Below are 26,297 nucleotides of genomic sequence, written 5' to 3'. Positions count from 1 at the left end.
TAGTTTTTCTCTGGTGTAGGCTGTTAATCCTGAGGGAGGTCCAGGAAGGCAGTAGGATGGGCCAAGGAGAGATGGAGACAAAAGGGAAGGGAAAGGGAGGGCAGTCCCAGACTCACCACAGTCTGCCTTTTGCTCAGTTCTCCAATGCTTAATTTGGGTTATGTAGTCAAAATTATTAACTACATTAAAAATTTGTTTGTTTTCCTGCACTTTTAGCATTACTCACCACATACTCCTTGACAGCACCCTGGTATATTTATTTGGTTGCTTTTCCCCCCTTCTAGGGCTGTTGACATCTTGCGAACAGCATCAGCGTCCAATCACATATCTCTGCTAGTTGCTAGAGATGAAGAAGCAAAGTAAGAGAAAAACAAAGTATTGTTTTAAGCTCAGAACTAATAAAAAACCAACGCTACACCTAAGGTTGGGTGGGCGGGCGGGCTTGCATGTATTTTTCTTTCACATTAGTTTTAATCACAAAATTGCACCACATGTCACATTTTTCGGTGTGGTATTTGATGCCAGTTCATTCTGAGACTATCTGCGTCAATTAAAGTAGCAAGCTCCGGCCAATTTCAGTTTAATGAAGAGGATTGAAATGTTATGTTACCAGCTAATGCTATTAAAAACTATTTGCTGCAATAATTTTGTAAATACTTCTCACATTTTAAAATAATTAAAAATGAGGCATATGTTAGACCAACAGTACCACAGAACTGTGTGATTTAAGCTGGTTTGCCTTCTGAAAAAAAGGCAGATTTAATCATTGTTTCCCCTCAGAAGTTTGCTTTTCAATCTTTAATGAGCTTCGAGTTAGTTTGGATAAGTAGGTTAAACTGTTCACTGCAGCAGTTGTCCAAAATACATCCGTTGTAAGGACATTTATGTTAAATATTGCTTTAGCCCTGCTGTCTAAAGTTAAGCGTCTAAGCCAATATTGGCAGAGAATCATCGGAAATGCTGTGATCCAGGTCTGTGTCTCCTTTTGACTTAAATCTCTGGAGGAAATGGCTGTTGTGTAACTATATTTGATAACCATTGCAAGGGTATCTGCTGTTATTTGCATTTCCTGGGATGTTCTGCTTGCAGAGTAATCTCTCCAGAAAGGAATCTTCTCTAAATTCCTTTAGCCTTTTGTCCAATTTAAGGTTCCTTTTTCTGCTTCTTTATTTTTTGTATTTGACGGGTATTTAAATCACTCTGTAGCCTCTGATCTCGCCTGTTTTTTTCAGACTGCCTAGATATATGTGAGGTCCACTCTTAATCTGCTCTTATCTAAAGTGTACCGACCTAGTTCCTCTAAACTCCTTGAATAATTAAAACCCATCAGTCCTTTTACTGTTCTGGTGGGATGCCCAATGGCCTGTGCAGAACTTGCCACTACACACAGACAGCTGTGAGTTAATTTCTTGTGACTGTACATTCCTGTGCTAAAAGATTGTTTGATTTACACTCAGAACTGTGTGTGTGTGTGTTCCCTGGGTCTGGCATTAGTTCAATAAATTCTGTCAGTTTTTAAAAAATAATGCATCCAGCAGATTTCAACGATCCTCTGCAGTCACTGGAATTCCTTGGGAATTACATTCCCTGCAATCAGATAATTTATGTTCTCTCTAATTCTGTAATATTAATTTGCTGGTGTTTCTGGCTTACATCATTCAGGATTATTTATATTTTTTAATCTGTTATCACTGACGTAATCATAGCTCAGATTATCAACTTTTTAAATATATAAATTAGGCTGCATTCAATATTAGATTAATCAAGAGTTTTTGTCTTCTCTTTAATGCATGTAATACAAGGTGTATGTTTTTGCTGCTTTTTTGCCAGTTCGTTACAATATGATTGCTTTCTGCAAGAGCTTCTGCTTCTTTTTTTAATTATTATTTTTTCAACAGTGCGCCTCACTGTTGCCCTTTATTTTGTCTATTCAGGCTTTTTAAAAAAAGATATTCTAATGAAAAAGATAAGCAAAGCCCAAGCACATACAATATTTAGTATATGATGGTATTTACCTCAGATGAAATAGACTGCAAGTTTCTGAGAAAGCTAAACAGAAGTTAAGAATTTGCCTCTGTTGTACTCATTCTTGAATAATTAATATTTTTCTATCCTCTTTTGAGGTGCCACAGTTTTGTTTGCCAGTCTCTTCTGGGTTCTTGTTCAGTATAGTTGAACTAAAAGCATTCTTTAAAAATATGAGTATGCTATAGCTATACTATCTGATTCCTTCTAATATAAATAACTTGTTCTGGACTGAAGTAATGCCACTGTTGTTACTATCTGTAGTTGACTTGCATTACAAGTTTTTAAAGTTTTGAAATCCAGGGTGAAGAGAGGTAATAATTGAGCTTTCCTACCAATAATCCATCTCATTCGTACTCCATTGCTATTCCATCCTTATTCTTCTATATTATATTATCTTTTTTTTTGCCTCTTCCGAGTGTTTGCCAGGGCTTTCCTCTTTCACTTGAGGTTGAGCTTCCTTCTCCAAGGAGGGGTAAGGGTTCAGTAGGAACAGCAGCAGGTTTCAAAGGGTGCACTTAAACTAATGCCAAATCCTGACAAAGAGGATAATTTTGTTGCCGCAGGAAAGAATTTCTTGACCTGATGGATAAGTATGGCTCTCACAGCGACACCAACTCTGCAAGTTCTCCAACACAACTATCAGTCGGTGAGATTGCTTCCTAGCCGGACGTAATCCTGGAGGGCAGTAGTTGTACTGCGGTGGAGTAGAAGCTTGCGCTTAGAACTCCTTTCCTTTGGGGGGGTGGGTATATTGGAGGAAGTGACTGAAAATCAGGCAAAACACACCTTTACTGAGACTTTAATATTAATTTGTAGTCTAAACATGTAACTTGAGGGGTTTGTGTGTCAGCTTCTCCAACGCTTAAAGTAAATATACTACCACCTACTTTCAGCAATTATAATTAATGAATAATGTGAAAAGTATTTGGTATTTGTAGGTTAAATGTACCATAAGATTTCAAAGTACCGGTAAATTTTGAGCTAGAATACCATAAATTCTAATCCTCGTGGAATCGTTGGCTAATAAGGATGTCTTCAGATAACATGAGCCGTTATTCAGTTGAGATTATTTCTGCACCCGGTTTGGAAAAAAACAATCATCACTTGCTATGTTTTAAAGAATTATTCCTGGAACCCTGGGTGCCTCGCAGCGCTTAGCTGCGTACACCTCAGCTTTCCTTTGGCTATTTGATCGCTTATAGTTTGTCTGTTTTCTAACATGAAAATAGTCCCACTGAACTTGCTTACGTGAGATGAAACTTTGTGCTTTTCCCAAATGTGTGTTTTATTTCTTTTATTCATTGTTTCTTTTCTTTAAGCAAAATCTATAGGCAGCCCTCCTTCTGGCTCATCCTCAAGGTCACTGAGTCCTCAGTTGCATCTGAAGGATAATATTACGACCATCAGCAGAAATAATTCTGTTCCAGCACCGTCCCCAAAGCTTGCAAAGTAATTTCTGAAACTGTCTGTAACTCTCTTGTGTGAGCTGTAGGAAATGGTGTATTTGGCTGCGCAGGAAGATCTTGGGTTGAGCACCAAGTGTTCAACCTTTTCTGTTTTTTTGTTTTGTTTTGTTTTTTAATCCTGTAAGTTATAATGCCATTGACATTGCAAACTTTTAGTTTTAATAAGGTATTTTTCTCATTTATTTATTTATCGTTTACATGGTAGAAGTAGATGAATCAAATTGACTTTTCATCTTAGTCTCTCCTACTTTATTAATGCTTCTGGTTTATGTGTACCTAGATACTCCCATAGGCCTTGAATATATAGAGAGGAGCTTTTATTCTTGTAAAATAATGTATTTGTTCTTTCTGTAATTGCCAGAAGTAACAACTGAAGTTGCTGATTTTGTAGTAAGTAGGCAGTGTGATGTTTGAACATTGGGATTAAAAGTCCACTATTTCTATTTGTTGCTCTAATACATATTTGTGAAATCAGTAAGATAAAGTTACTATATCACTTCAGTCTTTGAGTGTCTGGTTCTGTGAAGTAATTATGCTTTTATTTTTTCCTTTCTCTTTGTAGGGACAGTGCATTTCAGATTATCTCTGTTTGCAAAGGAACAAGCCTAGGTTTGAATATTGTAGGAGGAATTAATAGAAATGAAGGGCCTTTGGTGTATATCCAAGATATTATCCCTGGTGGTGACTGTCATAAGGTAAAGACCTTTTTTCCCTCCCTCCCTCCCCCTTCAGTCCACCTGTATTTTTGCCGTCATTTAGTATCTACTTCAGTATTTCACATATACGGTTAGATACAAATTTTGGTTGTGTTTCTGAGTGCTTTCTCTTTAAACAGAATTCTCACTGCACCATGGCATGGTTACATGGTAATGAAAACTATTCCTGAGTTCATCTGCGCTAAATAAGGTTCTTATTCCCCAGTTTACCTGTCAGAAAGTATCATCTATACGAGGTTGCGTGATGCAAGGTAAATCAGCATGAATGGGCAGAGCTACAGATTGCATCTCTCTGGTTTTTTGTGTTTGTTTTTTTTTCTTGGACATTCAGAAATCACTTTTCCCTTGGACTTTAGATGGATCGTTGCAGTTGGAAAGCATTGCATAGGCAAATTAGAATAAAAAATATTCTGATAGTGCAGACTAGTAAGATGTATGAATCGGTACTGATTACTGTTTTCATTTATGACAAATGCAATATTTAAATCGGGAGGCTTTGTCAGTTTTAAAAAGTAAATAACAGAACTGTCTGGTTCAGGTACACAAGGCTGTTTATCCTAGTGTCTCCTTTTGCATCCTGAGTTGTTACGGTTATTTTGATGTGTAGATAACCAGGTTTTGCCTCTTGCCAAGCAAGAAGGTACGAGGTAATTTCAGAAGCAATGAGTTTTGCTCCAAAACAGTCTATAACTATTTGTGACTGAATTTTTGTAAACTAAGAGTAATCCCAAAAGGCTGAGGTGGAAGGAAGAAAACACAGTGTTTCTCCAGGACTAATTTTAGTAGCTAAATGGTAATGATTTGTCTTTTGTTTTCCCCTGTTGTGGCTTCTGAAACATTTTTCTCATTGTAAACTTACAATTTAAAGTGTATCATACATAACTGATGAGTTGAGACTGAGACATTAATTTGCAGTAGGTTCTAGTATTAGCAAAATTAAAGGTAAGTTCCCAGTCTTGGTTGTCCTGTTTGAGAAACCTAAGTAGCAAGCATATTTTGCATCTCTGCCGCATGAGGGCAGCATTGAAATGGATATCTTTTAATAGGCTGGATGCAGGCGAAATAAATGACCTATGACTTTTTTTCTTTAATCAAAACACCAAGTGACAAAAAAGTGTAGTAAAATCTTATCATAGGTTTGAAATAACACAGCTAAAATTATGGTATGTGGGTATTAAATATGTAAAATTACAGTGGTCTTGAAAAGGTATTTAACTTATTTCCTAGGTATCTTCTTCTGTACAGTTTGTATCACGTGATCAGATTGATCCTGTGATTGATTTCTTAAGAGCTGAAGAAAACAGGCATGTTATGTGTAATTTAACATGTATTAGATTAGACAAATGTCATCACTAACTCTGTAACCACAGGAGAATTACGTGACTTTCCAGGTAAATTATTGAGGCCTCTCTCAACATGTGCGTAAAGAAAGCTTTATCTTAGCTAGAAATCTAGCCTAGCACGCTTAAAGTCTTGTCTTACAGTCTCTGAGCCAGAAACATGATATGTTCCTCTGTTGGTAGAAAGTTTGCAATGAATTCAACAGAAGCACAAAGCGGCCAATATTATTGCTATCTTGGTTTTGACTGGTGAACCCCTAATAGACTGGTCTGATTTTCTCATTAAGATTAATATGGCCAATAAGTGCCTGAACAGTCCCATTTATAGCCAAGAAGGTTTGGTTTTGAAATATAAATTTATCCAGCTCCCAGCTGAATTAATTAGTAAAGAAGCTCCTTGTAGTCTGACAGGTTGATACTCCTTGCTGGAAAAATTGCTTTCTGTACTTTGTTTGTTTGGGGTTTTTTTAACAAAAATATGCATCTGGGTCCAAATTTCTTCTCCACACAGTATCTAGATCAGTTCTGTCTGACGAAGCTTTTGTAACGACTGCTGTCATGGTGATGAAATGATTGCTTGATCCGCTGTTTATTTCTGGAAGATTGTCAGGAAAAATGTATAGTCATTCTTGATATTTCTTGTCTTAACCGATCCAGAGGAATATGTTGAAGTGCTGTTATTTTACAGCTCTTTCTGTAGTGTTAGCAATTAATGTAAAATGTGTGGGTTTGTTTTTTTATTTGTTACTTTAGGATGGACGATTGAAGCCTGGAGATCAACTTGTATCCATAAACAAAGAGTCAATGATTGGTGTCTCCTATGAAGAGGCAGAAAGTATAATCAACAGACCAAAGATGAGGTATCTGTTACTGTCAAACTGAGGGTTTATTATACTATATTTATGATCAGATTGTGAAATGTCTTGTCCTCTGCACTTAGAGGAAATGCAAGGGATATTCATTTTGTTGAAATATTCAAATGCAATATTATTTTGTAGAAAAAGACTCAAATACACCTTTAGGCCTGTAAAATTATGATGCTGTCATTGCTTTCAATAGAAAAGAAAAACAAAACCCAAACCCACAGTATTTGCCTTTTTTAATGATGGGGAATAGAACATCCTTTTAGAAAAATAAATAAATGAAATCACACACGGTGTTTGGGAAAATGTAATTTCTGCGAGGGTAGTGTACAATCTTATGAACAGTGTAGCATACAGTATGTTGAATCTTTCTTAATTTTAATTTTAGGTTTGAAAGTTTTTGGGAGATAGCTTTTATTAGACAAAAAAAATTTCCCAGTTATTCAGAGAATCTGCAACGTCCTTCCAGCCTCTTAACGTCGTCTGTAGCATATGGAGAGCAAGAGGCTGCAGTACTTAGTCCTGCTGTGTCTCCTAATGGGAAGCTTGTTTCGATGTTCACTCCAAATGCTGTGAGTATACTTATTCCTCCTTTTAGTATAAAGTGAGGGAATGGTTGTTTTTTTCTAATTTTATTGGAACTTCAGTATAGGGTTATTTTAATTCAGTTTCCATTCTAGTAAGAAAATTACTCTCTTTCTCCTGCACAATATGAATTCTTTGGAACATCAGGACTTTTCCAGAAGACGTCTTGTGCAACAGTAGAGTAAACCACACTGATGAGAGGAATAAGAGTTAGTTGACTTGTGATAAGGAAACAAATCAAATAAAATAGCATTAACTGTGTTCTTAGACACAAAGTTCTCCTTACTGCTTCTCTGGGGAGTAAAATTTCAGACGCAGATACATGGAGTTACATATTTCAGAGATGAAGTACTCTCCGATTACTACATATGTGTGAGCACAGTGCAGTCTCACAAGTTACACTTCCTCCACGATGATGGGATTTTTGCTTAAAAATCAGAGCCCTAGAAGAATGTGGGCTTTCCCCTTTCCTTCAGCTAAGCAACAATTGTTTTAATTCATACAGCTTGCTGTTAGTGTAAAGTACGTTGCCCATAAGAAAGGTTTTTAATCTACTCTATTATTTCAGTTTTTCAAAGAATATTTTCACTTGATCACATTTTTAAAACTAAATACAATGTGTCTTGGAACAAGGAAGAATAAAACCTTCCATGTCAAACACAAAGTTGAAACAGGTGATTCTCAATTGTTCTTACATTTGTACTTAAAATTCTTGCCCCTTTTTCTTTCCTATTAGAGATACAAACATCGAGGCAGGTTGCCTAGAGCGGCTGCGCTGTCTTCATCTGTGAAGATACTCAAAACCTAACTAATGTTTTGATAAGGCCCTGATCAAAGTTTTTTTTTAACAGCATTCCTTCTTACTGCCACCACCACCCATGCCTTCCTTTTTTTCCTAGGGTAGTTTCAATCTATCCAGCCCTACTTCTCCCCCTGGTCTTCCCTCCCCTCCCTCCCTCTCACATTGATGTGTGTTTCTAGTTTGGCTTGTGGTCTGCTTTGGAAGTGGAATTTTGTGACTTTTGATTTTCTTTCACAGATGGAAACCGGCGTCAGGATGGGAGAGCAATCTCCAATTACTTCTCTAGACAGCAGTCCTACTGATGTGTCTGCCACTGGTAAGTGCTGATTTAATTCTCTGCCACCCTTTTTTCCTTCAATAATGTCATACAGAAAATAGTACATAATGAGACTTGATAGTCTTTAAAAAAAAGGAATGTTGCACTATTTTTGCAGTACTAAATAAAGGACTGAGATCAAGGGACTGTTTAGTAGCTTCTGTCAAATATAACTTACATTGTCTTTAACAAACTGCTGAAACCAAACAAAAATGAGCGATCACAACATTTGCTATACAGCAGTAATGATAATAGACTCGGTAGAAACCAGATAATGAAGGCTTAGATATAGATCAAGATTAGGTTGCCATAGAAACTGTGCGTTCTTGATTTGATTAAATTCTGTGGATGTATACCGCTTGCACTTTTTTTTAAATCAGGGCAGCATATTGGAAGGATAGAAATAACACGCAGACCTCTTCAACAGTTTTTTAGTTAACAACGAATAGAATGTATATGCATATATTTATATTTGAGGGTCGTGACATTCAAAGGCAATAGTCACTTTGATCATATCTTTAAATATATATTTTGAAAACAACTGGTCAGAACCAAATCTGAACTGAACAATTGTAACTCCTTTGGGAAACAAATATGTGTTGCATTTACACTGTTCGTAAGTACAGTAGTCAGACATAATCGTGAGTCTCTGTTGACCCAGTAATATAAGTGACTGTACTGTATTTCTCTATGAAGACCTGGACCGTACTCTTTCTCTTCAGGCAGTAGTAAGCAAGCATAACCTGTGCTTCTCAACTTGATTTCTAACTACTGAGAAGAGGAAGGACAAACATACAGGACCCGATTCACTCTAGATATCACTCCACTAATGTTATTTAAATTGTACCCACGTTTATTATGGCCCATATTAGATATCCTAATTTTAAACGAAACAGTCTTCATATTGCAAATCTGACCGGTTGGCTCCCTTCCTTGAAGGGTGAGCTGAGTGAATGTGAACTTCTGAAAATGGAAGGAAAGGTTGGCTGTAGTATTGAATACACCTGGAGTTCCATGATCACACAGTTTTTTTCATATTGATCATGAGAAACACCACAACTAAATCAGAGGAACAAGACAAAAGGCTGTTTTTGAATATATTCAGAGTGTAAGACTCTTGGTTAATAGAATGCGATACACAGGAACTTCATTGTTGCTTAAGGAGACCAAGAAGGCCACAGTTTCTTAACATATCTGAATAACGTAGCTAGTAGAGTGGGAAGCAGAAGTACTTGCGGCTCCAGTTTGTACTGTTCCTTGTCATTTTTCATTTTAGTCTTATTTAATAGCACATCCTTAATCAAAGCTGCCGCTCGTCTCATGCTGCCCTTTCTCAAGGATAACATTTCAAAATAACCTTGAAAAATTAAAGTGGCTTCTAGATTATTTTTTCTAATGCTGTAAGAAAAATCAGCATAATTTTGAGAAATTCTTGCACAAACTCCTCATACACAAGGCTGCTTCATTCTGAGTTGAAAGGGAGTGTGCCAATTCAGCTGAGGTTCTAGCCCACTATCTTCAGAATTCAATATAGCATGTGAGAGGTGTTAGTGTCAGATATTTTCAAGATGTTTTGGTTTATGCTTTTGGCATATAAAAGAGAATGTAAATTACTTTGAGCTTGGTAACAGATATGCTGTGAAACTTAAAAAAAAAAAAAATTCTATGCGATTCCTTCTGTTCCTTTGGGGAGAATCTCAAACTGCAAGATCCTTTAGTTTTCAAATGCTGGCTTTGGTTTCAGTACCCCTCTAGTCCTTTAAAGAAGTAATGAATTAAGATCTAAATTATCTGTATAAACAATGAATGCAAACAAGTATTCCATGTTCTTTTGCATAAAACAAGTCAATGAATTTGTTCTATTTACATACGCCTGAAATCCAGAGAGACTGATAGCGAGCTGCTCCTTTTGCCTGCTGTCTGTGATCAAAGTCTTCCAAAGGTTGCAGCTTCTTGTGTTGTATCCGCAGGTGTGTCTGAGACACGACAAAGCTGTGACGGCGGTTCTCGAGTAAGCGCGCACACCAAAAAAGAAATAAAAGCAGTTATTCTGAAGTCTTGCATATGGACTGCTTAGTCCTGCTAGCTTCTTTTCCTTTCCTCAGCTTAATCATTTGTGTATGTTGGAAGTAAAATAGAGGTATCATAAGTTATTAATGCGTCTAGCTAAGATTATGCAAACTTGTGTTTCTGAGTGTAAGAACTGGGGAGGAGGGGATGATGGCTTAATGGATGGTAGTTCTGGGAAGAGAGTTCCTCCCCAGGAAAAAGTACTGAGGAGCCTGCTGGAATTCAGTCTAAGCTGTCTCCACACGGACCTTACTTGGCAGCAGGTCATTCCCCCTCTTTCCACAGTGTGTTCTAGATCACTAGATATGCTTTTGGGAACTGTTGATTATGCTGAGGGTGTGTCTTGAAGGTCTGTCTTCTTGGAATTCACAAGTGTGTTTCCCCTTCTGTTTCCAGAGTAACTGCATCTCTGAGAGAAGAGAAAATACCAGAAGCATAAGCCATATGCTTGATGGGTTGCTCAAAGTTATTCCTGGTTGCTTTCTGCTAATTTGCTACTTGTCACTCTTTGATGTGAAAAAAATAGTTTAAGTGATTGATGCCCATAATTTTGTTTATTACAATTATGTCCTTAAAAAAAGTCAGTCTAAATATTAACATTTATTTGTGGCAAGTGGGTATTTAGCTGGCATCCGGTTGATGAGCAGAGCTTCAGAACAAATTTTTCAAAGCAATAGTTACAACTGTATCGTTACTTAATTTCAATTTTTTTCTTAGTTGTTGCCCCCAGCCAGAGTGATGATTATGAGCTGCAAGGGAGGAACTCTACTATTCGTCTCAAAGCAGAAAAGCTGGAGAGGGTAAATACTTACAATCTTTTGAGTTTTCCTTTCTCCTCCTTCGTGATGCACGTAAAACATCTGGAGTATGTTTCTAGGTTGATAAACTATAAGGTATAAATTATACACCAAATTTTCTATTTGGATAGTTCTTTCAGGTTGCAGGCCAATATTTCATTATATATTTTGGGCAAATTACTGTTTTTGTTAATCTAATTACTGATTAACTCTTCTGGGAATCTGAACAGCCCTCAGGATTTTTAAGGCAGTTATTAAGGACAAAGGGTTTTGCTTATTACACTCATCTGTATTCAAGGTTAAATAATATCTGAACATCTCTCAATTAGAAGGAAAAGACACAGAGCGTCTCTGGAATAAAAGTGTTGTCAGTGAGAGTGTACTATAATACAAAGGCTCTTTGAAGTATAGCTCTCTAATTACTCCCCCATGTCCCTGCAGTCATTATCCCCAGTTCTTTCTTTCTCCCTCCTCCCCCCCCCCGCCCCAAAATAAGTTTTCTCCTTCCAGGCATTGAATTATCTTGGGATTCAGCCCACAGATGAACAGCAGCAACCCCGAAGGCAGCAACCTCAGAAAGATTCTAAAGGAACAGTGTCTTTTGGAGGTAATAATTTGTTAATTACCATGGAAAATAAGGAAATGTAGGAACACAGAAATGATAGATAATAATTATTAATATATTTTCTGTCAGTATTGGGTTGCTTTTGCAAATAAAATGATACTTTGAGGCAAGGACCTTATTCTACTGTATAAAAATAAGCTTGGAATTCTGAAACTAAGCAACTGGAGAGCAAAACACAAATTTATCTAATTAAGAGCAGCCTTGAGAAAGTTTTGATCTTGTGCTTGCAAATTCTTAAATTTTTGCCTTGACAATAGAGTACTGTAATTGTTCCAAAAATTACTTGGGAGAGTACTGATGGCTAAAGAGACTTCTTGAAGCAACCAAACTGATGGATTATTTAACTTGTTTAGTTTGTGAGAAGCAAGAACATGTCAACTATTGCATATAGAACGAGATTTGTATGGAGACCATCATAATTCTTCTTCTAGCTAAACCTAATTCTGATGGGGATGAGTTGCTTATGGCAACTTTGGGTGGTGACACTCACAATTTAAGAATATTTCTCATAAACTGAGAGACATATGATAGCTCTAATGCTAAAACTGATGGAAATTTCACTTTCCTTAGAGCTTATGAAAAACAGCATCCAACGCTAGTATATGAAAAGTAATTTCTTTTACTTAACCATCCAACTAGACACTGGATTTTTCAAGTACCTTATCAAGAAAGATACTGGATTTTCCATCAGATTTGGTGTGGTGTGAACAGACTGACCTTTATATTTCCACTTTTCTGTCATACTGTAGCAGAATTTTTCTTTAGACATTCGAAATGCATGGGTGATCCAAAGCATCTTAGTTGAGAATTCTGTAGTGTTTGTATTTAAAACTTCCAACTTGGTCAACATTAGTTTTAACCAGGTCTCTAACATGGTTTTAAAGGACCTGCAAAGGAAAATGAGCTGTGAGCCAGCACGGAATTTTTCCTTTTTCTTGCAAAGATACTGTGTCTCCTCTAGCAAGGTCAATCCGTTGGGAAGTGCAGCTGTATAACAGGTGTGCAGGTTTCTGTTTCACAGGGCTCTGGCAAATGCAGAGCATCTCTAACCAGGTACTTTGAAGGTGAACTTCACACCACCTTTTGTTTCCTTTTCTCCTTTGCAACTTGACTGAGGGATATTTCATCCCAAGACCAGTTTTTAACACTTTTATTCTTCTTCTTACCAATTTTACGAAATGCTTGTGTTCAGAGAGACGTGTCTGACTTGCATATTTTCCTTCAGAAAGCTTATGGAGGGCAGATGCTGCATTTATAACAGCGTAGCCATGCGTTGCGAGAGCAGTAGTTGTGTTGCATCTAGTGATACTGCTACTAAACGGAACTTGTGGGCTACAGCAACAAAATCCAAACTGTATTTTAGATTTCGTTGAAGTTTCGAGGAGTCTGTTCTCTATGCAATTGAATGCAACAGACGATGGCCGAAAACCTGTAGCATTTGGGGTCAGTGAAGTGGCCAGCTTAATGGATTCACAGGTAAAGTATGTGCCTGTACAGTGTTTAACTGTTGGGAGGAGATTACTGGAGAGCTTATTATATGTAAGATTACTCCAAATCTTGGGCAGATGTTTAGAACGGCGCCATATCATGGTGTTCTTTAAGGTAACCTAGTTTCTGTGAAGCTTTTTAAAGCAACCTACTTTGCAGAAAGCAATTTACATACTTATGTGGTGATTTGTTATAAGTATGGACAACAGTGATTTATTGTGGCTTCTTAATGGTATACATATTGCTGCTACCTGTGTGAGTGATAAACAGTGATTTGAACTACTGCTACAGTGAAAACCACTTTATTCTAGAGGTGAGAAAGAACATTTGCAGCATAGGAATACTAAAATAAAATAAAATTATGTATTATTTAAAATATTGAAGAAAATGAGCTATTAGGGTTGTATTCTTGGTACTTTTAAAAATATTTGTAGTAATCCTTTTTAATAGGAAGAATAGTTCCTTTGGAAGGTAAGTTGGTCAGAACGCCCTTAAACATTTTTAGCATTTTCAGACCTTTAAATTATTTTAAAATTAAGATTATCCTCTCATTTTCTTTTAAGAAATTTTTCATTCTTTCAAGATAAGATGTTAAAGATTATGGAAGATACAGTTAGCAATACATTCTAACCTTACATATTTAAATATGCACAGTTTGTAACCTGTGATTCTTTGGAGGATGACATGGAAAGACTTAAGAAAGAAAGAAATGAAGCTTTAAAAGAGATAAGTAAATTGAAGGTAATACTTTATTTTTATTTTCTTTGAATTATTCAAGAGACTAATTTCTTTTGGAGTGTATGTAGTAATTTACCATTTTTCTTTTGAATTTTATGTGCAATTTTTGATGAATAAATAAAAAGGCAGAGCAAACAGTCCTAATTATGTCTGAAGATTGGATGCTTCCAATTTATTTCTGGCGATAGTGAATTGTATTTGTTATACTGAATACTAACGCTTTTTTAAAAATCTGATTCACAGAGAAATGAGACTAAGCAGACGTTTTACAAAAGTGAATTGGAGAAGTAACTGATTTGCATAGCAATCTTATTTAGAAATGTGTGATCCTGGTAACTGCCGTGTCTGAGCATATGCTAATACTTTAGAAAGAAGTCAGAACTGGAGGATAAATTAATCTGTTTTCAAAATTAATACGTACTTTCACAGACATTACAAAATACATAAGACCTAAAGCAACAAATATATTTATTATTTCTTAATACCCTGGGTTACAACCATGGTGCTGTGCTCCCGAATTTCTTTCCTGACAACCCAAAAGATAAAAAATTCTGGTTCTGTATTCAGTGTACCTGAAAATTGATCCCAAGGTACAGGCAATTCTACAAATTGCCTCCTAGTCCAAAAAAATTCTTTCTTGCTAGCAGTTACAAAAACAGTGGGTTGACATGCCCGAAGAGCTGTTCTCCATTCTGTGCACAAAGATTCTTCTTCTGAAAACTTTGTACTGAAATGCAAGAACCCGATTTACATTGAAGCAGTGAATGCTTTTATCATGAGTCCCTAAATTACTGATGTCAAAAACTGGCACTGATCAGTCTATAATTGCCTCATTTCTTACACTCTTTCCTTAACAATCTGCAGTCAGATATTTGATACTGAGTGAGGAAATACCCTTGGTCTGACTCAGGATGAGAATCTTCATGCTTTTATAGCACTTTTTTCTTAAAAAAAAAAAAACTTCAGTAGAACTTTTAACCTTCAGAAAGTGGTGTACCTTCAGGCTCTGGTGTAAGTAGGCGAGTGAAAGAATGGTCAAACATACGATGTTGAAAATACTTGATGTGAATATTAGGTTTTACAGCAATTTGTTAAAGCCACAAAAATGCCTTCATTCTGCTCATTTGTTAGGTGTCAGGGTAACAAGGGACTTAAAATATGTATGTTACTTATAGCACAGAAACATTCAGTAAATAATCCTCAGATGCTCAAGAAACTTAAACAGTATCAATGACCTCTCTGAAAATCCAGCTTTTAGAGGTTAAAATTTGTTTTTATCACGGGTTTTATAAAAGCTGTTGATTATTTATTATTTCCACCAGAACTTTTTTAATATCTGTGTTCCTGGTTATATGTGATGGTCTAGAAACTTAGTAGTTGTACAGAAGGCAGTAAGTACATTGATAGAAATTAAGTATTGCTACCAGTAGTTTTGAGCGAGCTAATTGGGTTTTAGGAATCAAAACTCTTTCAGACCTAATTATTATTTCTTCCTTTTTTTTTTTTAACAGGAAAAATTGTCTGAATCTGTGAATTTACAGAAACAGTTAACAGAGGAGCTAGAAATAGTCAAGCAAGTATGTTGAAGGTTCTTAAAAATATAATTACTCTCATTTTTGGTTTTTACTGTTTTTTGTGGAAGGGAGCACTTCTTTCTCCCTTGATGCTGGTATAGACTATACTTTCACACTGATTTCAGTGCAGAGTGGTTCTTTTGTTACTACACAGCTTTTGATTAGAATTGGAGAATATTGATCCTTAAGTTTCTAGAGCAATAACAGTTCTCTGCTGTTGAATTCAGGTAGGAATCGTAAGGCAAGCTGGATCAGATGAGTTGGATAATAATGTAGTGGTACCTTTCTGGTCTGAAGTGTTCTTGAAGTGATTTTGCTGTTCTAAGGCAACAGTGTGCCTAATCTGCAGTCCTAACGTTAGCTACTTTATATGTCAACCAGAGCTTTAGGAATGAAAAAATAGATGTACTTGTCAATTCTACCTGATATTTACCAGGAAAAAAAAGGTAGTGAGGAATGTCTTGTTTCTGTCTCCATATCTCTCTGTAGCTATGAGAGAAAAAAATCAGAGTTTCTATGAAACTTAGCCTTCTTGTCTCTCCTAAAGAAAATTTCCAATTACATGTAAGTCTCATGTCATTTATAGCTTGGATTCAAAACCAAGTAACTTTGCTGTTTCCTGCTTGTACTGAACATCACCCTGTCAGCCCCTGTTCTTACGAGCGGGCCACCTTTCTTCTCTCCTGCGCTGCTACACGTATTCCTTGTAGGCTTTTCATGGCTACCTGCTCCACCAGATGCCGTGTACTAAAATGCGAGATACAGTTTAAAAATGTTTCTGTGTACTGTTATATTAAGATTAGTTTTTCTGTTTTTGCTCATATGCAAGGTTCAGCACCTTCATTATCACCTTTTATTCCATGAATGAAAGAGAACTGCTTGAAAGCTTTTTCCATTAATATTGTGATGTTGCCATCTGTGCACTGGGGGACAGCAGGGAAATAAACTGGATTCTTTTTTGGATAAAATTTAACTGGAAGTATGTCACAGTAGCGCACCTCATGTTTCCATTTGCTACTGGGCATTCAGTCTCTTGCTCTAGACTAGAGCAGATGTTCAGTCTGTCAGTCTAGAGTAAAGCTAGTACAAAGTACGAACCCCAAAATGCAAACGGTATGGGCACCAGGTCCTCAGCATCGAGAGCTTCAGTTCACGTGCCTGCTCTTACTGGGAAGGTAGGCTTGGCCGAAGATGGTTTCAGATGGAGTTGCAAGTGGCCGCAATGCCCGTTCCCTACCGCACGAGGTCCTCGTACTTTTATTTTCTGTCAACGAAGGCTGTGTGATGGTGAAGGTCAGCTTTGCAGTACAAACCTCCAGGGGATAAATACTCTTGATTTCCTAGTAAACGTTTTAAGTATCTGCTGTTGAAAAGGTTCCATACAGTGAAATGAAAGAGGAAAAATAAATTATATGTAATTACAGCACTGAGTGACCTATTTTAGGAGATACAAGCAGGCTTTTAATGGAAATTTTAGTTCTGTTTGTACTTGGTGCATTTTCAAGCATTTCATATCTATTTCTGTAGTTCAGGACCAATGTTGATGCTGAGATTCGTGGTGAAAAGTTGTTTAAAAATAGGCTACTTACAGTACAGGTTGCCATTTAACTTACGATGGTGCATTTCTGCTTGAGCTGAAGTTAGTGAAATGAGTTAATGAGTGCGTTATTGAGCCCTAATGGCCTGATTAAAAGTAAACAAACACACCAACTTAGGTATGTGTGTAAGGTCTTCTGAATTTAATTCAAACATTTATTTTTTTTTTCAATCACTGCCTTCCTGAAAAAACAAGGTTTTAAATGAGGATATAGGCTGCTAGTCATATACTGGAGTTTCTTTTGTAGTATTTCTGTTGTCTGCTAATTGTGAATTGCAGAGATTACAGCTTAATTGGGGCCAGCATACAAATATTCTGGTTAAGGAACATGTTTTGTTAGTACCGATTCATTAAACGGTGCTTGAATCAGTAGCTAACAGGACAAGCAAACTCCTAAAATTAGAAATATTGCTAAATTTGAAATGAGGTAGTGATGGTTTTCTAGTATTGGTCTATGACAATGAAAATATATTGATTGATATCTATTTACTTTGAGATTGTGATGTAGCACTGTGTTTGGGTCTTCCTTGAAATCATATGGAAGGTGAGATTGGCACATTTGAGTACCCAAAGTCATGTCAAAACCGTGAATGTGAAATCTGTGATGGTGTCTTTTATCTTCCTGGATGAGTCTGGGTGTATTCTGTGCTGCCCAAAAGTCGTGGGTCATACCAACCTGCATGATCTCTTCTTGACTAGAACTTTTTTTATGCAGTTATTGTCAGCTGAAGCATCTCAACTAAACATAGGAAATGCAAAAGGCCATAGAGATAAGATACTGTTTGTGGTATCCCATACTGCTGGACTTGTGTTTCACAGGGCTAAGATTTGCTCTTCTATGCTTATTTATTTCACCCTGCCTGGCAGAAGTAGTATTTGGTTTATTTTTTTTTCATTAGCTTTTTTATTTTAATATGTAGTAAAGATACTCAGTTCTTGTAAAGGATGTTTTTGGCATACAATTTTTGTAAAATTAATGAATAAACATAACTGAATTGTAACTACAATTTTTCATGTGGTTTAAAAGAATACCTTTGTCCCAGCGTTTGTGGTGGCTGAATACTACTGGATAAAACCTTCTTCTGGCAGTTGAATTTGTCCAAGGAAAAAAATACACACTGGCTTTGAAAGAAACCTGTACCTTGAAACTGATTCTGTAAGGATTCCATTTCTCTCCTCCAGCCTGCAGTTTCTTACTTGTTGAGTGGCTTCATACAAGATTAAGACAAATGGTCCTATCAGGCATTTATATAGATGAAATGTTAGCAGCTGCAGATTCCAGTTCTGTTGGGTCTTCTTTTATACAAGCAGTTGAATGGGACAGGAGAAAATGTTGCTGAAGCATCCTGTAATCCATCTGTTCTTCAGTGGTGGGAGGCCCTTACCTGCATAAGTAAGAGAAGCCACCATGTTGCCGCAGTGCCAGCTTCAGTGACTGTAGAACGGGGAAACCTGATGGTATCGTTGCCCTTTGTGCCTCCCTGCTCTAGCAAACAGCTGTGGTTTGTCAGAAAATTTTGCTAATTCAGTTGTAGTGTGGAAAATAGTTTCATTGTAATGTAAGAACCCATTGTTCCTTAATTATTCCTTTAGGTCTTTCACTGTTGAAATCTGGTCATACTTAGTCTGCTATTACAGAGAAATTAATATTCAACAATTGGGTTTCAGAAAAAAACAATGGAGGAGTAAAGACGATTCTGGATTATGAGAGATTAAACCTTTATCTCAAGGAGGTCTTATTTCAAAATGCAGACCTCCCTTTTTATTATAGCAATTTTCCAATTACTTTTCTGATGTCAGTTTATTTAAGTAATTCCTATGTGTGCATTTTTAAGATGCCACCCTTTGTTGAGGCTGGTGTGTTCATTTATATTAGTCAAATCTAACATCGGAGCATCTTTTCACTTTTGTCTCCAAGAGTCTTTATCCCGCCTCCAGCCTGTTACTGAAGGATAGATACCTTTGCTACTGAAGGCTACCAAATCTTCCTCTGTATCAGCAGGGCCCAGCTTTCCTTGCAGTTGAGTCACACTGTTTCTTACAGCGGCAAGAAAATGCCCTTTACAGAGGCAGTAATTTTGACCTCTACTTCTGTAGATTCATAACTTCTTAGAAGCCCTTTTGTTCTCTGAAACATTTCTAGGAAAAAGAAGCGCTATGAGCAGCTTGCAGGAGGGGTGGGTTGTTCTGGTGGTCTTTCAGTGAGTGCTTTCAGTAATGGCCCCTTGCACGGCTTTTAGTGCTGTGCAGACAGCTGTAAACCGAGCTGAATAACAGAAAGACGTGCAGCAATAAGCTTTCGAAGAGTGTGTTTCCAGGTAGAGATGATCATGGTGTAGAATAGGCTCATCTAATGCTTTGTGATTCCAAAAGAAAAGTCACTATAGTTGCTGTCAAATTAAAAGTTATTTAAATGTATCTCTTATCATTTGTGTTCCTATAACAGAAACCTCTAGACTATGTAACACCAATGTCATCCCTATTCACTAATGGTGCTGCCGTTTGCTACATGTGCAATTACTTCTTCCAATGCTTTATTTTCTAAGAGACCAGAATGTCCCTGGCAATCATCCAGATCGGTATTGTATTGCAAAACCATTGTGAATATGAAGATGATGATGTCCTATATGTATGTCATTGGGATTAGTTTACTTATGGCAATATAAATATATATTGTTTGTTGAGAGTAACACTGTACAGGTTAAAAGGCATCCAAAACTGAGACTGGTAGATCATTTTACAGAAAAAACTTTATGACAAAGTATAGGAAGGCCTGGTTTGAAGGATATGGATTACACAGAACGAATGCTTCTAAGTTAGGAAATAATAATAGAATTAAATCTGCTTTTGTGAACTTAACCGACCTCTCTAGACATTTATATTATGGCAGCTGTCAAATATTATGACATTTCTTCCACAATATAGGAAGACTTGGTCATTTAGGCTTTTCGGAAACAGAGATTTCAAGGCGAGTTCCTGGAAGGTTATTTCCTACTTATTGTAGGTTCACGGTGTGTTTCTCCTCTTCCCCTACCTGTTTCCCCTCTAGTTCCATTCCCAACCAGGATATAGTTACACAATACAGTAGGTAGACTGGGAACAGGATATTCACCTAAGTATCCTCGGCTGAGGAATTTGTACAAAGAATTTCTAGCTCTGTGACTTTGTATATTCACAAAGCTTATAACTTAAAATGATTCAGAAAATTAATATAAAGTGACTTTTTCCACAGATTAATAAAAAGCTGAGGGGAAAGATGGTTCATTGGTTTTGGTGCCGGTGAGCCTGTATGTCTACATTTTTGATGAGCAATTTGTTTGTATTTTCTAGTGTAAACTCATCTGTTGTCCAGACCTTTAGTTTGACTTTCTAAATTTACAAATCAAAATTGATTTGAATTAATATTCAGTAGTAAAATGAACAGAGCAATGTCCTTCTCGAAATCAGATTTTACAACATTTAGGGATTACTTTAGCTGAATTAAAAGCTAACAGTTTCTAATTTTCAGTTTTCCATACTTTGTTTATATATAAATTTTATAAAACACTCTTCTGTGATGAGACAGGATAATGATGTAAGAGCAGGAACCAGGCAGAAAAATAAAAACTAGCACTTACTTTGAGAACAGTGTGGACTGAGTGCTGGCATTAGAAGTCTATCTACATGATGTGCGAACTCCAGATTGACTGTGAATTCAGACAATAATAATAAAGTAACATCTCATTAAAGTACTTTTTTAGTATGGAAGTGATGGGGCAGATGAACAGCACCAGGTGCATTTTTATAAAACCTTTCATTTGATTAGATTTACAGTAGTCATAGAATTTGTGATTTAATTATTAGGAAAATTATCTCTCTCTGTGAATACCTGGGTTTTGTACATCATACACTTAAAAATTAGCGATTGAATCATCTAACCGTAAATACTAAAGGTATCCCCAGTGCCAACTGCAGTACATTTGAGCTAAATCTGTACTACTTTGTTAGCTGGAGTTATAACTTTTCAATTAAATTCTATCATCTACAGGAAGCCAAGGCAGCTGTAGAAGAGACAAGAGCCCTGCGAAGTAGGATTCATCTTGCAGAAGCTGCACAAAGGCAGGCTTGTGGGATGGAGATGGACTATGAAGAAGTAATTCGCCTATTAGAAGCTGAAATTGTGGAGCTGAAGGCTCAGCTCGCTGATCATTCTGGCCAAAGTAAAGTAAGAAAAGCAGCCGCCTGTTGTAGTTACCATGGTTTCCTTGCTGTTGTCATGTATCTTGTTTTCATTTTCTTTTCATCTGCTTTTCTAAAGTAGGTCACTGTTTGTCTTGTATTATCCAATAACTGGAATGATGCGTGGTGAAAGGGGTAATGTGAAGTGTGTGAGTCTTCCTGTATCCAGATATCTTTGGGCTGGAAAATAGGAGCTAGAAGCATATGTGGGCCATAGGTTAAAATGGCACATCCCAAGCATTAAAGCACGGAATAGTTTCCGGACTGCAGATATATTGTCTTTAAAGATTATATGTATATATGTACGCTTCTGCATTAATGTAACAATGGCCTTCATATTTTTGGTTCTGTTGGGCAAATAATAACAATATGACGTCCAGTGCTGTTCTTAAGGAAATTTAGATTTAATCCAACCTGGGATTCTGTGATCCTGTGAAGATAATCATTTAAATGCTACTAACAGTATCCTGCCAAAAACACCTTTTTTTTTTTTTTTTGCTGAGCCTCATATTTTAAAACCACTTCATCTCCAATGAGGCATTTCAAAAGACGCTAAGAAATAAAATATTTGAGGCACTTTCAAATTTTTCCCCATAATTGCGGATCCATTTTCTGTACACAGTCTCAGTAAGTGCAAGCAGGTTGGCATTTGTGTTTACCTCCTTTTACTCATGAAAAATGGCTGTGCACATAAATTGATGAAGAAAATCTACTGAAATGTTGCCTTATTTCCTCATGAGAATTAATTCAGTATTACAGGGTGTTAAAGGTAAAACTGAGCTATGGTATCCAAGCTTACGAAGAAGCAACATAGCAAGTATGTTTAGCCCCCGGGGAGGAATTCCTCTCATCTGTCCTCACATCTCATGTGAGTGTGTGTGATGAGGTGAATCACCCCCTACAAGTTCTTCTTTCTGAACATCCCAGTGAGATGCCCCACCTTTTATGTCAGGTATTTTTGAAGAACTGTTTGTCAACATTTTAAGAAATTCAGAGCGTGTGGGTTGCTTTCTTAGAGATTTGTTTCTGAGCTGCTAGCTTGAATTCCTGAAATTCTGAGTGAGCACTTGTGTATCTGAGTTGAGACTTGATTCTCTGCATTTCTTATTCAAAAGAAGCAGTGTCAAGTAGGTACCAACTCTATCGTATACTCTTGAGTATAAAAGAGTGAGGTCCCTCTGACAGCTTACCAGCTCCTTCTCCGATAGTGGGCAGCAGGATTGCCAAAGGAAGGTGTTTTAATCAACAGATTCTTCGACATTCAGAGTGATCATGACTCTGCTGCTTTGTGCAGGGTATACAAACAAATGTGTGCACTCATTTGCTTCAAGTAAAGATAATTACTGGGTATTGGTGAGTTTTTTATAAGTTTGGTGATAGGTAGTGGGCTTTCAGAAAAGGTCACCTACAGTGATGTAAAAGTTTATTTTTAATGATAGTGATATTTTCTTAATTTTGGGGAGTATTTTGGTCTAGATCTTCTGTTCAGCAGACAGCGTAAGCTAAACAAGCAAGCCCATATGCACGTGAAAACTTCAGTCGTGGTCCTCTCACACAAACAGTGCCAGGAATTCAAGCTGAAACCTTCAGCCTCCAGAACTTGATCTGGTGGGACTTACATTCTCTGTAGCTGAAGTACAGAGGGATGCATGGCACTGATCAATAGGTTACAGAAGTAGAGAAATCCTAGGGCGTCATTTTCTCCAAGATATGCCATAATTGCTCTGTTGGCCAAAGGATGCACAGCTGCAAACTAGCGGACTGCATTTGTTCACATACGGGCTATTTATGCCACCCTGCTGACTGATACTGTCACTGTCGGGTAGGTATTTTTTGATCCATTCATGAATCAGTTCAAGCTGTCCGAAGTTTCAGCCCTATCACTGTTGTTAGATGCCAGTTTCAACCTTTATATCATTTGCCAAAATCCGTTGCAGTTTGGGAGCTGATTTACTCACAGGTCAGGCATACCTGCCTCAAGAGCAGCTATGTTTTTCAGAAATGTAGAGAAGAGTGTGTCTTTAAACATTTCAGACACCCATTTCAATTCACACCATGTATCTATGTGAGCCATGAGAGAGAATTATTAAAATAAAAGCCTTAAAATATCTTTCCCAGGATAACATCCAAGACTTGAGAAAGAGAGTTACAGTGCTCGACTGCCAGCTGAGGAAATCAGAATCAGCTAGGAAGACCTTTGAGGTGGCTGCTGAAAAATTGCTACAATTTGTAGAGGTAACTTTGCCTTTCATTTCTACCAATATTTTGTTTGGAAAAGTTTTGTGTTGATGTTCTGAGGAATAAACGTAGTAAACTGACTATAAACTAGTTTGCAGAGTTCCTTTCAGTACTAGAAATAAAGAGCATGTGTAAGTAAGTGTACAGATCCATGTAGGAATTTACTTAATCTTTGTTTTGCTATAGACTAAACAAATGAAACTGATCAGATAATTTTTTCCTCTTAATTTTTCACAAACTCATATAAATTTCTCTGAAATTTCCCAGACAAAAAATGCAGAAAAAGTAATATTTGATAATATTTTGAAATGTTATGAAACAAAAAAGTTATGTTATTGTATTTTCATTTAAAGGGGTTATAATATTTAGGGGTTTACTTTAAAACTTCTAGCTGGGAGAGAGTAGACTAATTACAAATCAAATTCCCCACACTCAAATCGAACATTAAATTATAAGGTATTAACTTTTTGACTGTGATTTATAAACTGTTAACTTCTTGACTGTGGCCAACAGGTTGTGCATGAAATTCTTTCAGATAACTCTACTTCCTCAACAGTTTTAAGGTAATGAAGTGACATAGTTTTTAATGTTGAAATGGCAATATTAATATTGAAAAAACCTACTGTTGTTTCAAAGTCTCCAAATACTGTTTTATAGCTATTTTTGTTACGTTTTTGCTGTATGTTTGAGTGTCATTTTATTGGAGGAGAGGGAATGGCGTGAATTAAAAGGAGTGTGGCCAGCAGATCAAGAGAGGTTATCCTCCCCCTCTGCTCTGCCCTAGTGAGGTCACACTTGGAGTACTGTCTCCAATTTTGGGCCCCCCAGTGCAAGAAGGGCAGGGAACTGCTGGAGCAAGGCCAGCGCAGAGCTGCCAAGGTGCTCAGGGGCTGGAGCATCTCCCTTGTGAGGAAAGGCTGAGAGACCTGGGTCTGTTCAGCCTGGAGAAGAGAAGGCTGAGGGGGCATCTCATCAATACCTGTAAATATCTGAAGGGCGGGTGTCAGGAGGATGGGGCCGGGCTCTTTCCAGCGGTGCCCAACGCCAGGCCAAGGGGCCACGGGCACAAGCTGGAACACGGGAAGTTCCACCTGACCATGAGGACAAACCCCTTCCCTGTGCGGGTGCCAGAGCAGGGGCACAGGCTGCCCAGAGAGGCTGTGGGGTCCCTTCCCTGGGGACATTCACACCCTGCCTGGACGCGGCCCTGTGCCCCTGCTCTGGGTGTGCCTGCTCAAGCAGGGATTCTGTGAATTATAAATTAGGCTTTCAGGATACAGCTGCATTAAATACCTCAGAATTAAAAAACAGTTAGTTATTACATAGCTATGGTTGCTTGAATGTTTCCATGAAGTAATTATAATGTGCTACAGATTAGTTAAAAGTGCAAGGAACCTTAAGAGTGGGTTATAATTTTTTTACTATTACTGTTTTTTAGATTTGCCCAAGTGGTATTGCATCATCATTAAGCATATAAATAAATTTACAATGTAGATCCATTTAAGTTTTATTACTTTTCTTGTTTCAAAAGGTACCTAGGAATATTCAGCAAGATTTAGAGCAGCCTTTGGTCCTTCAGAATATTACAATGATTGAGCCTATATACCCCAAATAGTGTTCCATTAACATTTATGCAACAGTAAAGTTGTTTGGTCTCTCTCCTGCCAACTTTTTCAGTGAAGCTCTCAAGGAAATCAAATATATTTAAGTGAAGTTACCCGGAACTTTATTTCAAAAAAATCGGCAGGATCTGGTCAGCTGTTACATTGGAGATGTCTGTGTTCTCATATGCTAAATCCTAATCAATTAAATGCACTTCCCATTGGCACTGCACAAGAGTGATGTTGCATGTTTTATGAAGTTCGTAGACTTTATTTTAGTAAATGGTTTGAAGTATAAAACACAAAGCTAAGGTGACTGACTCACTAGCAGCATAGAAGATAAGAACTGGGTCCCTAAAGCAGTGTCCCTTCGTAAATGCTAATATCAAACTTACTTTTAAGTAAGTTACTTTCCTGACACCCACTGAGTTCTCCACACTAGATTTTGAGACGTGAATGTTGTTTGAATTGAACTTTCCTAATACCTTTATTGCACAGACAGAACTGCTACTGAGGCAAATTCATCAGTTTGGTAGTATGAATCTGTCTAGTTCATACAGTAAGACCAAAACCAATCTAGAAACGCAAGTTACGTTATTAAAAGTAACAATTTCTTTTATGCTCTTTCAAATAAACACCATTTTTTGTTCTCTTAGTGACAGAAGAACAACATTGTCTACTAAAGCACGGTTGGGAAGGATTGGACCGACTGTCACAACAGCTCTTGCAGCAGAAGCCAGAGACCTCGCCAAGTCTGTCCGTGCCATTTTGGAAGTAGATTGTGAGTGAGCATGTGCGTCTTTGTGTGCGTGTCTGCACGTACACACACACAAGTACTTCCTTTCTTCCACCCAGCGTTGCGGCTTTAGCATCTTGCTTGCTAATGGAGAGTAGTGTGTTTCAGGAGTCTCCGTGTGGGGCTTTTTCCAAATGCAGGAAAAGGATCCTGCGCAGAGGTTCTGTTTGGGTTGAGTTAGGACTGTGGGGTAGGTAAGGGGTCCAGAGCCCCCTGTTTCTCAGAATGCTGGAAGACCTACAAACCCAGGAAAAGGGCTCCTGCTGCTAAGTGCCTCGTTTTTCTAACCCTAACCGTTACCCTAACCTAAACTTACCCTGCCCACAGTCAGAAGCTTCTCCTACAGTTGGACTCTTCATATGGTGATTTGGCCACTTTCCTGTTGTGTGCTTCACCCAGCAGAATTTGTCCACTGTATCATTTTTTCATTTCATTTCTT

General features: G+C 37.4%; 1 protein-coding gene across 11 annotated transcripts in view; it reads left to right on the top strand.

Annotated features, from left to right (window-relative positions):
• The window catches only part of STXBP4 (syntaxin binding protein 4), a 78,905-nt gene that overhangs the window by 12,018 nt on the left and 40,590 nt on the right, over nt 1-26,297 (top strand). For 9 of the 11 annotated variants that reach the window (XR_012663352.1, XM_075111335.1, XM_075111338.1 and 6 more), the window contains 16 exons: nt 285-359; nt 2,592-2,674; nt 3,348-3,477; nt 4,057-4,189; nt 6,304-6,410; nt 6,802-6,985; nt 8,038-8,116; nt 10,904-10,986; nt 11,494-11,590; nt 12,972-13,084; nt 13,751-13,837; nt 15,346-15,411; nt 21,033-21,209; nt 23,342-23,458; nt 23,975-24,024; nt 25,719-25,843. Coding sequence is in view for 10 of the 11 variants with exons in the window: in XM_075111335.1 (XP_074967436.1) it covers nt 285-359; nt 2,592-2,674; nt 3,348-3,477; nt 4,057-4,189; nt 6,304-6,410; nt 6,802-6,985; nt 8,038-8,116; nt 10,904-10,986; nt 11,494-11,590; nt 12,972-13,084; nt 13,751-13,837; nt 15,346-15,411; nt 21,033-21,209; nt 23,342-23,458; nt 23,975-24,024; nt 25,719-25,843 (1,706 nt within the window). In the remaining variant the exon portion in view is untranslated. Of the gene's footprint in view, nt 1-284; nt 360-2,591; nt 2,675-3,347; nt 3,478-4,056; nt 4,190-6,303; nt 6,411-6,801; nt 6,986-8,037; nt 8,117-10,903; nt 10,987-11,493; nt 11,591-12,971; nt 13,085-13,750; nt 13,838-15,345; nt 15,412-21,032; nt 21,210-23,341; nt 23,459-23,974; nt 24,025-25,718; nt 25,848-26,297 lie in introns of all 11 variants that reach the window. The other 2 variants (XM_075111336.1, XM_075111337.1) reach the window with 2 other exon arrangements.

This window comes from Phalacrocorax aristotelis, chromosome 16 (genome assembly GCF_949628215.1).
Source record: "Phalacrocorax aristotelis chromosome 16, bGulAri2.1, whole genome shotgun sequence".
Classification (NCBI taxonomy): domain Eukaryota; kingdom Metazoa; phylum Chordata; class Aves; order Suliformes; family Phalacrocoracidae; genus Phalacrocorax; species Phalacrocorax aristotelis.
Note: the sequence above shows the minus strand (reverse complement) of the source record. Positions and strands in the feature narration are given on the sequence as shown.